The 10,091-nt window shown below is 41.9% G+C and overlaps 1 protein-coding gene across 1 annotated transcript in view; it reads right to left on the bottom strand.

The window, feature by feature from the left end:
• Positions 1 to 604: 604 nt before the first annotated feature.
• The window catches only part of PGBD5 (piggyBac transposable element derived 5), a 67,940-nt gene continuing 58,453 nt past the window's right edge, over positions 605 to 10,091 (bottom strand). The window contains exons 6-7 of the mRNA XM_066546750.1: positions 9,961 to 10,066; positions 605 to 8,495 (exon numbers count right to left, since the gene is read on the bottom strand). Of these exons, the coding sequence (XP_066402847.1) occupies positions 8,300 to 8,495; positions 9,961 to 10,066 (302 nt within the window). The 3' untranslated portion in view covers positions 605 to 8,299. The remainder of the gene's footprint in view (positions 8,496 to 9,960; positions 10,067 to 10,091) is intronic.

Raw genomic sequence — 10,091 nt, 5'->3', positions numbered from 1 at the left:
AATGTAAACATTGATTATCTGCTGCTGTGGAATGCAACAGGTGGATTTTTGATTGGCCCATGTTGGATGTTTCTAATTAATGGCCAATCACAGCCCAGCTGGCTCGGACAGAGAGTCTGAGACAGAGCCTTTGTTATCATTCTTTCTTTTCTATTCTTAGCTAGCCTTCTGATGAAATCCTTTCTTCTATTCTTTTAGTATAGTTTTAATGTAATATATATCATAAAATAATAAATCAAGCCTTCTGAAACATGGAGTCAAATCCTTGTCTCTTCCCTCAACCTAAGACCCCTGTGAACGCCGTCACAGGGAAGTGTTACTTGTCAGGGTCAGAATGGCATGGCAGGGGGAGACAGTAGTCCCCTTTCCTATGTCTGTGTGCTGACTACACTGAAAGGCTTTTTCAAGTCAATTTTTTCTAAAGAAAATGCCTTTGTCCCCAGTGGCTGGACAGAGATGGTAGCTTTATGATTCTGATGGTCTTAGAGTGTGAACCTGTAACTTATCTTGCAGTATATTCTCTACATCCTTTCACTTACCCAGAGCATGACCAAACATCTTCCCCACATATTTCAGAAAAGAACAAGACAGGAAAAGCAAGGGGTAATATATCTGACTGTATTTCAAAGTTGTTGATTGTAAACAAACTTTGTTGAAGAAATAAAATCACATGACAAGATATCAGAGTGATACTACAAATAAATTTTGTTCTTGTTGCCACACTTCACATTTTTGGAACTCGGAATTCAGCTTATGGTGTACAAAATTTGTAAAAATTTATTGCAAGCGTGCCTTTGTGTAGAACAAAACTGGTGTCACAAAAGTAGTTCCCTGTCCCATGCAGAAACACAGCTGTGTGTCTCTTACTGTGAAGAGGTCACACACCTGCATTTCCTGAAAGACTTGGCTGTTATAAAATTGGTCTGAGAAGATTTTTAAAAAGAAAAAAATAAAGTAATTTGCAGTGTATATTTTACCTCTGTAATTTATGCTTTCAACAGAAATCTTCAGAATTTTAAAGAATATGGAATTTGCAACAGAACCGCAGCTGCTGATGGTGTGAGCACAGCCCAGTGGTCTTGAAAGCACTCAGCCTGCTAAGGCCCATCTTCGCAATTGGAACTGTCACTGCATTTGATGGAATGTAAGTTGCACACATTGAAAAATAAATGAAAACAAAATGTCAATGGGGAGACTCCTTCTCCAGAATCCCCATTGTTCCTGTTTCTACTGTGGTGCTTCCACAGTCTGTAGCTTCCATGCTGTGCTGACATGCAGCAGTGCTGTGACTCCAAGGCTGACAACTACTGAACACGTATAGCCTAAGGAAAGGCATGGAGTGAGGCAGGGATGTAGCTAAAGCAGGGTTTGTGTTACTCAATCAGCTGTGCAGACTGGTTATGTTAAACATCAGCCTTTTGTTTAATTCAAGGGCAGCAGGAGAGAGGGGTATACATGCTGGAATGATGAGAGTTAGAAGGGATCACCTGGCTTCTCTCTCTCTACACGTGCCCATCCTCTGAACTTTCTTCTGCCTTCTCAAACCCACTGTTGAACTCCTCCCTGTGTCTGTGTCTACATCCCTCCATGCTGATTAGCCACACCTTCACAGGACCAGAATAATCGCTGGCATAAACCTCAGTTTTGTTATCTCTGATACCAGCCCCAGACCATGGGATCAAGCTATTTTTTTTATTTCAGTACTGAAATGCCAGGCAAATATTTAGTTTATATCTAGAAGAAAAATCCAGGTTGCAAAATAAGTCAGAGAGACCTGCGAACTGTTTTCCATCAAATGAGCAACTATGTTTCACAGAGACATGCAAATTGTTCAGCAGTCATGTTTTGCAAATGCCTTGACACAGATTATTTGAGAACAAGACCACAAAGTTACTTTGACACAAGTGGGTTGGGGTTCTGGACAGCTGAACCTAGTGCACTGTGCTTTGGTTTTAAATTTCTAGGCTTTTTGAGGGGAACTAGTGGAAATAGGTCAAAATGCTCTGAAGGCCAGAGCACACTGTAAATACTTGAAGTGTGAAAGCATTTGCCAGAGTGTTTATTTTAGAAACAGAGTTGCAAGGGCTGGGAGCAAACTGCATAGGCCTGGAATTTTCCCTTTCCTAGAAAACCTTCTGAGACCAACTTGACTATGAAGTCTGCTTGTCCAAGGAGCTTGGATTGCAAATTGTGATCTTGTATCTCCCCAGCTTTTTTCCCCAGTCAGGTCCTGCCCATCATGGTCCTACAGCACAGCATGACAGTCCTCTCCCACTGGGTTCCTCACCCAGGGCCCCCAAGGCATCCAAGGCTGTTCAGGTACAGCAAATGATGCTCTCCTGGGTCAGGTTTTCACACTACACATCATGTGGACCACTCTGACATCCAATACAAGCAATTATTACTTCAAAAGAGTGATACAAAAGGGATTTACCACTTAAGGCCTTTTAGTGATACTTAACAGCTGTTCACCAAACCCATCAGAGTGAAAGGGCTTCAAAAACAAAGCAAAACACAAAGAAAATCCCCAGACCCTGTCAAAGGTCTCTCTATGACAGCAACGAAGAGCTGAGGACTATTACAGCCATGCCAGTTGGAGCAGTGGGTGTGGTGCTGCTGAAACCTCTTTGGGGTCCATCCAGACCTGCTGGGACAGCACTAATGGGGCAAAGCAGACAACACCTTCACAGTGATTGCAATCAGAACAGCCCGCAGAAACAATACCCTGTTTCATCTGAGATCTGCAAAACAGCAGAAAAGACCAGCAGAGCAACACTACAGAAGTAAACTGAAGGGCCAACTCTGTGTTAACCCTTCCAGACTAACCAAGAACGTGCAGGATGCTTTGGATGTGTTCAAAGTGCAAGGAATGAAGGAAGCAAAGGAAAGTGTGGGGCAGGAAGCTTCTCCAGGGCTAGATTTCCAGAGAGGCAAAGCTGTCACTCAGAAGAAGAGGAAGAAATCCTTTTTACAAAGCACAGCTGTTCTCAACTGTTTCCCAACAGTGAGGTGATGATACGAAGGTGCTTCAAGTTCATGATGCTTCTGATGCTTACAAAGGTAAGTTTAGGAAGAATTGCGACAAGAATGAATATGTATCAAGTAGCACTGATGACAGGCTTGCTTTTGAGTAGATGATGTGATGTGCTGGTGCAAGTATCCTAGTTAACAGCAGGCCAAATATATACCTGTTTTGGGTTTAGAGTTCCTTGCCCTTGTGAAACTGTGAACAGGTCTTCGACACTTCAGTGTTTTCCTCAGCCAGACTGAGATGAGCTCGTTTTATAAACAGCCAATCTTACATCAATCTGGGCATGAAGGAAGTGCCATGGCAAACTCCATAACAGAGGTGGATGGAAGACTTCATATTCCATCTAAGCCTCAGTGACTTTTCTTAACTCAGTAATTATTTGTCTGAATTTCACACTGATTACTGGACTATTGCAGGGCTTCAGATTTTCTATATATCTAAGTTCCTCTAGGCTTGTTGGGCTCCTACAGATCATCAAATTTTCCCTTACCTTTAGTGCAATTTGGTTTTAACTCATGCCAGATTGTATGAAGGAACCTGTGCTAAGTCCCACAGCCCTTACTTACGGGGAAATGATATTTGGCATACTTTCATTTCTAGTTAGGAAAAGTGCTTTTGAACAAGAACCAAGTCATTGAAAACATAGAACATGGCCTTAATTAGCAGGAGAGCAAACTCCACTTTACAGTTTCATCACCCCCCTTATCTGTGCAGTGCCTTGGTGTCTGGTAGGAAAGGAAAAGCTGTGATAAGCTAATGATGTCTCACGAGTGCTGAGGTTGTTACAGCACTTTGCAATCCTTGCTTGGAAAGTACCAGAGATGCACAGAATTATCAGAGCAGCATAATCCCCCAGTCCCCCCCTTGTCAGTGGAATCAGCTCTACCACAAGGGGACTAAGGCATGGAAGAATGAGATACTGGAGGCTTCTTTCACTACTCACTGGCTCAAGACAGAGTTCCAAATAACTGTTAGAAAGAAAGTAACATCTTTGGGGAAAAAAAAGGCCACAGAAATATATCTGGAGGTAAAGAACAGGAATGCTGTTTTTGAGTTGCTAAATTCAATTTTCTCTAGAAATTACCTGAAGAAAAAAAAGTTGTACTTTTATAAATTATGATTCCTAGACTATTTGTATATAGAAAGGTTGGGGATAGAGAATAGAAGCAGAAAATAGAGATGAGATTTCTTTAAATTGTGCCCTATTGTCAAGTATACAGATGGACTGAAGTAAAAAGTGGCAGAATTCCTGCAAGCCCTTGAAGCATTTTTCAACAGAGACAACAGTGGAAACCACTTACGAGTGGCTTCTAAGCTCTGGCAAGTGTGGCATGACACACTGGGAAAAGAAATGTTTTCCAAGAATGGATCGTGGCACAACAGACATTTCCTGAAAGTACTGTGCATAGAAGGTGGTTGGTATGTCCTACTGATGGTCTCGGTTCTTTGAAATAAAGTTTGCATACCATGAACAAGTAATTATTGGTTCTTAGAAGTACGGTTCTAAACAAGTAAGTATCAGTTTTTAGAATATCAGTGAAAATTCAGTTAAGCAGGAGAGAAAGGAGCTGTGCTGTGCTCCCTTCACTACTTCAGTGTTGAACTTTTTTTTCCTGAAAAAGTTTAGAGACATTCCTCTGTGACTTGGTTGGCATTTTGACTGCATTTTACCTACTGCTAAGTTCTCAGATCTCTTACCCAGATTGTCTTAAGGCTACAAACAAACCAAACTATAATTTCACAAGCTATTGCACAATTAGACACACACACACTATAACGAGCATCCTTGCACTACTTTGAGACTTTTTTTCCCCCCCTTTAATTAGGGAGAGGCTTTAATGTTACAAGCAGGTGGAGAACCAAATCTGAGTAAGCCAGTTTGCAGTAAAGGAAATAATCCTGCACAGGCTGAGCTGCAGTTGACAAACTTTAGCCTTTTAAAAATTATCCTATATATTCTTAAATTACTTTGCCTTGGTTGTAGTAACAGAAAAAGTGCAAGATGCTTCTTCAACAAGGAGAAATCTTAACTTTCCCCAACCCTATCCACTTCCAGTCAATAAATGGAGAAGATGAGGGGGAAGAGTCATCTGTAGATATAGACTACACTTTGGTGGCTTTTGCTTGTTGGCTTCAAGAGCCAAAATTCAGGCATTTTGTACATACAAATATATATAAATATTTTTGCTTACTTATGGAATGTTTGTGCATGATAAGAACAACAGTTCCAAATGATGAGGGATGTTTAAGGCTAAGAAAATGAAATTCATTGCAAAGCTATAATTTTGTTTTCATTTTTCTCCTTTACAAAGGAGACCAAAGCATCTTCCCTGTAATAGTCAGCCACTGTGTAATCCCCCGTCAACACCAATTCTAGGGAAAACTACTCAGGACCCAGTCCCTGAGGCAAAAAGCTAGGATCTCATGATTTGAGCTCAAGTAATCCACATAATTAACTGCATACATTGGTGAAAAATTAAATATTTCAAGGCCTCAGGCCTACAGCCATCCAAAAAAGAAAAGGCATTTTCTGTATGGGATGGCCTAGATCCAGGCCTTTAAGCATACATAGTGATGTAACAATTGGCCAAGGGCTCCAGATTTATCCCCGGGGCTTACAGTGTAGCTGGAGAGTGGTCTGCCTACTCCTCAGAAATGCCAAGTGGCTCCAAGGTGGTCTTGGAAACCATCCCCTGTCTGCTGGGGGCATGGGTATCCTGCACATAGCCCAGCATGGCATGGGAGTGTAAGGAAGCTGGACTCTTCATTTAAGCCATCCCATCAGTAAAGTTCCAGCCATACTTTTCCTTACTGCCCCAGTTTCAACTACCATATAAATTTATGGGATATAATGAGATAGTAGCTACACTTCCTGATCCAATATAGGCTGGCATTGTCTGAAGCAGGGAGCAATAAGAACACTCTGTGAAATTTCCTGAAAAAAAAGAAAAATATAGGTTTATATTGCTGAACATTTATTTTTCATGCTTCAGGCTAGCTGCTGTCTCCCTTTGAATACTTAGAAGACCGACAAGAACCAGCTATCAAACACACTCAGTCTGAAGAGGGGTGGGCTCAGTTCTCTGCAGGGTCAAGAAATTCTGAACTCATCCTTGGGTTCCTGTGCAGCTTGGCATTGTCAAGGGCTAGGGTGGTAAAAACCCACCCCCTTCTTTTGTGGTTAGGAGGCTTCAGTGAGCACAGTTTTGTCCTTTCTCCCATGTTTCCTGGGTGGAGACCTTGTGGACTGAGCAGTGAAAAGGATGCTTAGGAATCCCGCTGCTGTTCATTGTGCAGCTGGCAGGCAGAGCAGGATGTGTGGGACAGGCTCCAGGCTGTCCAGAACCACCATGGAGTCAGCCATGGCCATCCTCTTCTCTCCTTGCAACCAGGTGAGATCTGCCTCTAGGTCTATGCCAAACAGTAAGACTTTGGTGGAAACAGAAAGGTGTCAGTGCAAGGATACTCCATGGGTTAGGCATTTACTAACCCCTGCTGGATTCTTCCTCTCTTGTTATTTACATGCTATGCATCTGCATGTCACAGAATGATGAAATCTGAGAAGTTTGCAAATTTATGTTGGTTACCCTCTACTGCCTCTTGTCAGATAGATACATGTAACCTGGTAAGAATTACACTGATGAATCAATCATTCACTCCATTCCTCTTGAATCAACTCGAGTCATTCTTTGGGAGTAAAACTTTTCAGGCTTAGGTCCTCTAATCAACATGGTTTTCTGCCCTGTAAGTTAATGCAATTCTGTTTGTGCCCATCACTGCTAACCTTCAGAATACAGAGTTTTTTGATGATTGAGTTGTGGACTGAAATCAATAAAGTGTAGAGGGCAGGGTAGTAGTTCCCCTCAGTATTGATTCCCTCATTTCAATCATACCTCTCTCTCAGCATTGTTTTCTGAAACTCCAGTGGCTTTCAGATTCCACAAGCACCAAAACATGGCCTTGACCATCAGCCCACGATGATGCTTGTCCTCTACAGTGTCACTCAGAACAGAAGAACCCTTTGGGCTTGCTCTGTTTTAGCAAGGTTTAAGGTTGGTTTCAACTGGACTTCTTTCCTTTTATAAGACACAATGCTACGTTATTTTGCTAAACATGTAATCTGCTTAATTACAACTACTGTGACAAGCCCTGAACTCTACCAAAAGGAATTCCTACAGAACACCCCACAGTGATAATGGGAAACACTTGGCTATTAGTGACTTTTATTCCTGCCAACTGGGCGCCAAACAAAATTCTAAAGTGGACCAAAAAGGTCTTGAGAGTTACCAAAGAAAAAGCAAGAAATTATTTTTCTTAAAACTTTAACAGTCCATTACATTAGCTTTTTAAGCAACATTTAAGATACAGTTGAAATCAAGAAAAAATATAGTTGGTATATTTTGATTTCTCACCTGTACAACTGACCGCGGCAGTTAAGATGTGAGGCAGTATTACTTACTGGTTTACTCACTGTTAATTACAGTAATTAACAGTAATTAATACTTAGAGTATTAATCACTGTTTGTGTAAAAAAATGTTTCATCATGGTGAAAAAAGAAAATCACTGTAATGTATTTGTAATTTTAAATTCACTAATGTACTTGGTTTCTCCTACTTTTCCTGTGTTCTAACTGGGATCAAATTGTCTTATGTTACATTAATAAAAACGAAGGGGAGAAAAAAGAAACAGAGAAAGAAGAAATCATGACTGGTCCTCAGTTCCTGGCTGCCTGCCTGTGAAGGTGGTGTTTGTGCAGATGCCTGCTGCAGTGTCCCAGCGGAGGACAGCAGCAGCGACGCCTCGCGGGACAGCAGCCGCGCTCAGCCACAGCCCATGGGGCAGCCTCACGGGCTTGTCCCGGAATTTAGCAACTCCCAGGAAGGTGCAGAGTTTCCTGTAAGGCCCATCTAGGACTGCTGAGCTGTGCCAGCTTCTGACAAGCTCTTGGCCCAGGAGGAACTTTACAAGATGACCCTGTTCAACAAATAGCTTTGAGATGACGGCTAATTTTAAGTCTGTTTTCAGTGTACAGATTCCCACAGGGCATTCACATACGGAATTTTGTGTCAGCTTTTCCAGTGGCACTTTCTGCATGAGATGTTTACATCCAGCTGATACTAGGAACAAAGTTTGCACCTCTCTAGTGGCATCACTTGGCGTTTTTGGATGACAGCACTGGTGGTGTCACAAGTTCCTTGCTTTGCTGCTCCAGGTGTGGTATCTTCTGCTTTCCCTCCAGCCCCTGCCTATGCCACCAAAGCAAAGCATCAATGGGTGGGTGAGGTGTCCTCCAAGCCCAGAAGCTCCTTTACAAGTCTTTCACCAAACTGTGCACGGCTGTACCTTGTCACATGGTAGGCCTCTGACATTTTGTAGAGGATGTAGGCATTATTTATAGCAATGCTGATGGCAAACCAGAACACTTGTTGCCAGGTCTTGTTTGGTTTGTGAGAAATGAAATACCTAAAAGCCAAGAAAAGAGGGTAAAACATTGTTCAGCCAAACAGTTGCAGCTGGGATGCAAGAAATCACCCCAAAGATCCTGCAGTCCCAAAGGAGAAGCAGACATGGGACTTAATGCCTAGTTCAAGTATTATTTAAAGAAATTTTGTACAATGTATTTGACAGACATTAACAGCAAATTTGCACAATTTTGGACATTTCTGGTAGTATGTAAAAGAGCAGACCTCCTTGCTCTCAGAAGCAAACTTCAGCAATAATCTCACCTCTGTATCACTCCATGTAAGTAAGAGTACTGATAAATATTCCTTGAGCTCACCCATGACAAATATCCTTGTGATAGGACATGTAGGTCTGAATCCCTTCAATTTGTAACTAAAAAAAAAGCCTCAGTCACATTACATTACAATTTTGGGAAGCTTGCTGATGCTTCTCCTCAGATTTATTGTGAGCAAAGGATGATTGCTGCTGCTGTCAACAGTAGGTGGGAGGATGTGGGGGTAGAGCGAGAGCGTACACTGCTGGTAGGTGGACCACAAGGCAGAACTAGAAAGGACTGACATCTTTATATTTAGGCTCTGACTTATTCTAGGACTGCCAGAATATTCTCTCTTCAGTCATAAGATTTCCCATTCTCCCATTTTCCTACTTTCATTTTTTTAGTAACCGTTTAAATCTACTACCCGCATTGATTTCCTCAGACCAGATCCCAACATCATTCTCCAGCGACCACCTCCTCCTCTGTCATATATTCTACTGAATTCTTGCTGCCTTGCCCAGAGCTGGCTTGAAAAATCTGTGCTTTTTCTCTCTTCTCAATTTCTAGTTCTTGAAATCTTCTGTACCTCATTGCTATTCCCACAGCCAAGCTTCACTACTGCTATTCTTACTCCCTGCTGTTTCTCCCTGCTACATTGAGAGCTAACACTGTGGACACCAAGTGGAATTCAGGAGCCAAAAGGTCTACATTCTGCCTCTCTTTGTGTAGATCAGCTTTACATGCAGAACTGAATGTCTTTTTCCTTCTGGCTCCAAGTGATGCAAATATCACCAGGACAGATTATCAACTAAACACCAGCTACTGCTAGAGGTGGAGAGCTGAGTTAGCCTGAGAGACTTGTGGGCCTAGTAGACCCTTGGTGAATTCTCTATCAGTCTGCTGGCTCATCCTCCCATCACTTCTTAAAAGTCATTTATAAGATGCAAAGGACCTGTGTCTCAAAATTTCTTTGTTTTTTTTTTTTTGGTCTGATGGATGGGTAGACAGAGCCAAACCAATACCAGCAATGCAGTTCTTGCTTTGTGCAAAGCCAGTATCTGACCTTTGATTTAAACAGAAGTTCTGTCAGAGAATCAGTGAAAGCAGCATTGGGCCCTCAGATGCAGCTCAACATGAACAACTCAAACCTTGCAGCAACAGAGAAGGTGTGAAAGAGGTACACACAAACATGCACATCTTCTTACTTACTTGCTGTATTTATCATCATATTTGCAGATATAGCTAAGGTGAGCAGCAAAGGCTTCAACTGCCAGTGGGCATGGAATTTCTCCGCTTTTTCTCTTAATTATAACTCCTGCATCAATTAGAAACATAACAGT

The sequence above is a fragment of the Molothrus aeneus genome, chromosome 3, assembly GCF_037042795.1.
Source record: "Molothrus aeneus isolate 106 chromosome 3, BPBGC_Maene_1.0, whole genome shotgun sequence".
Lineage (NCBI taxonomy): Eukaryota > Metazoa > Chordata > Aves > Passeriformes > Icteridae > Molothrus > Molothrus aeneus.
This window is presented reverse-complemented; position numbering and strand designations above follow the sequence as displayed.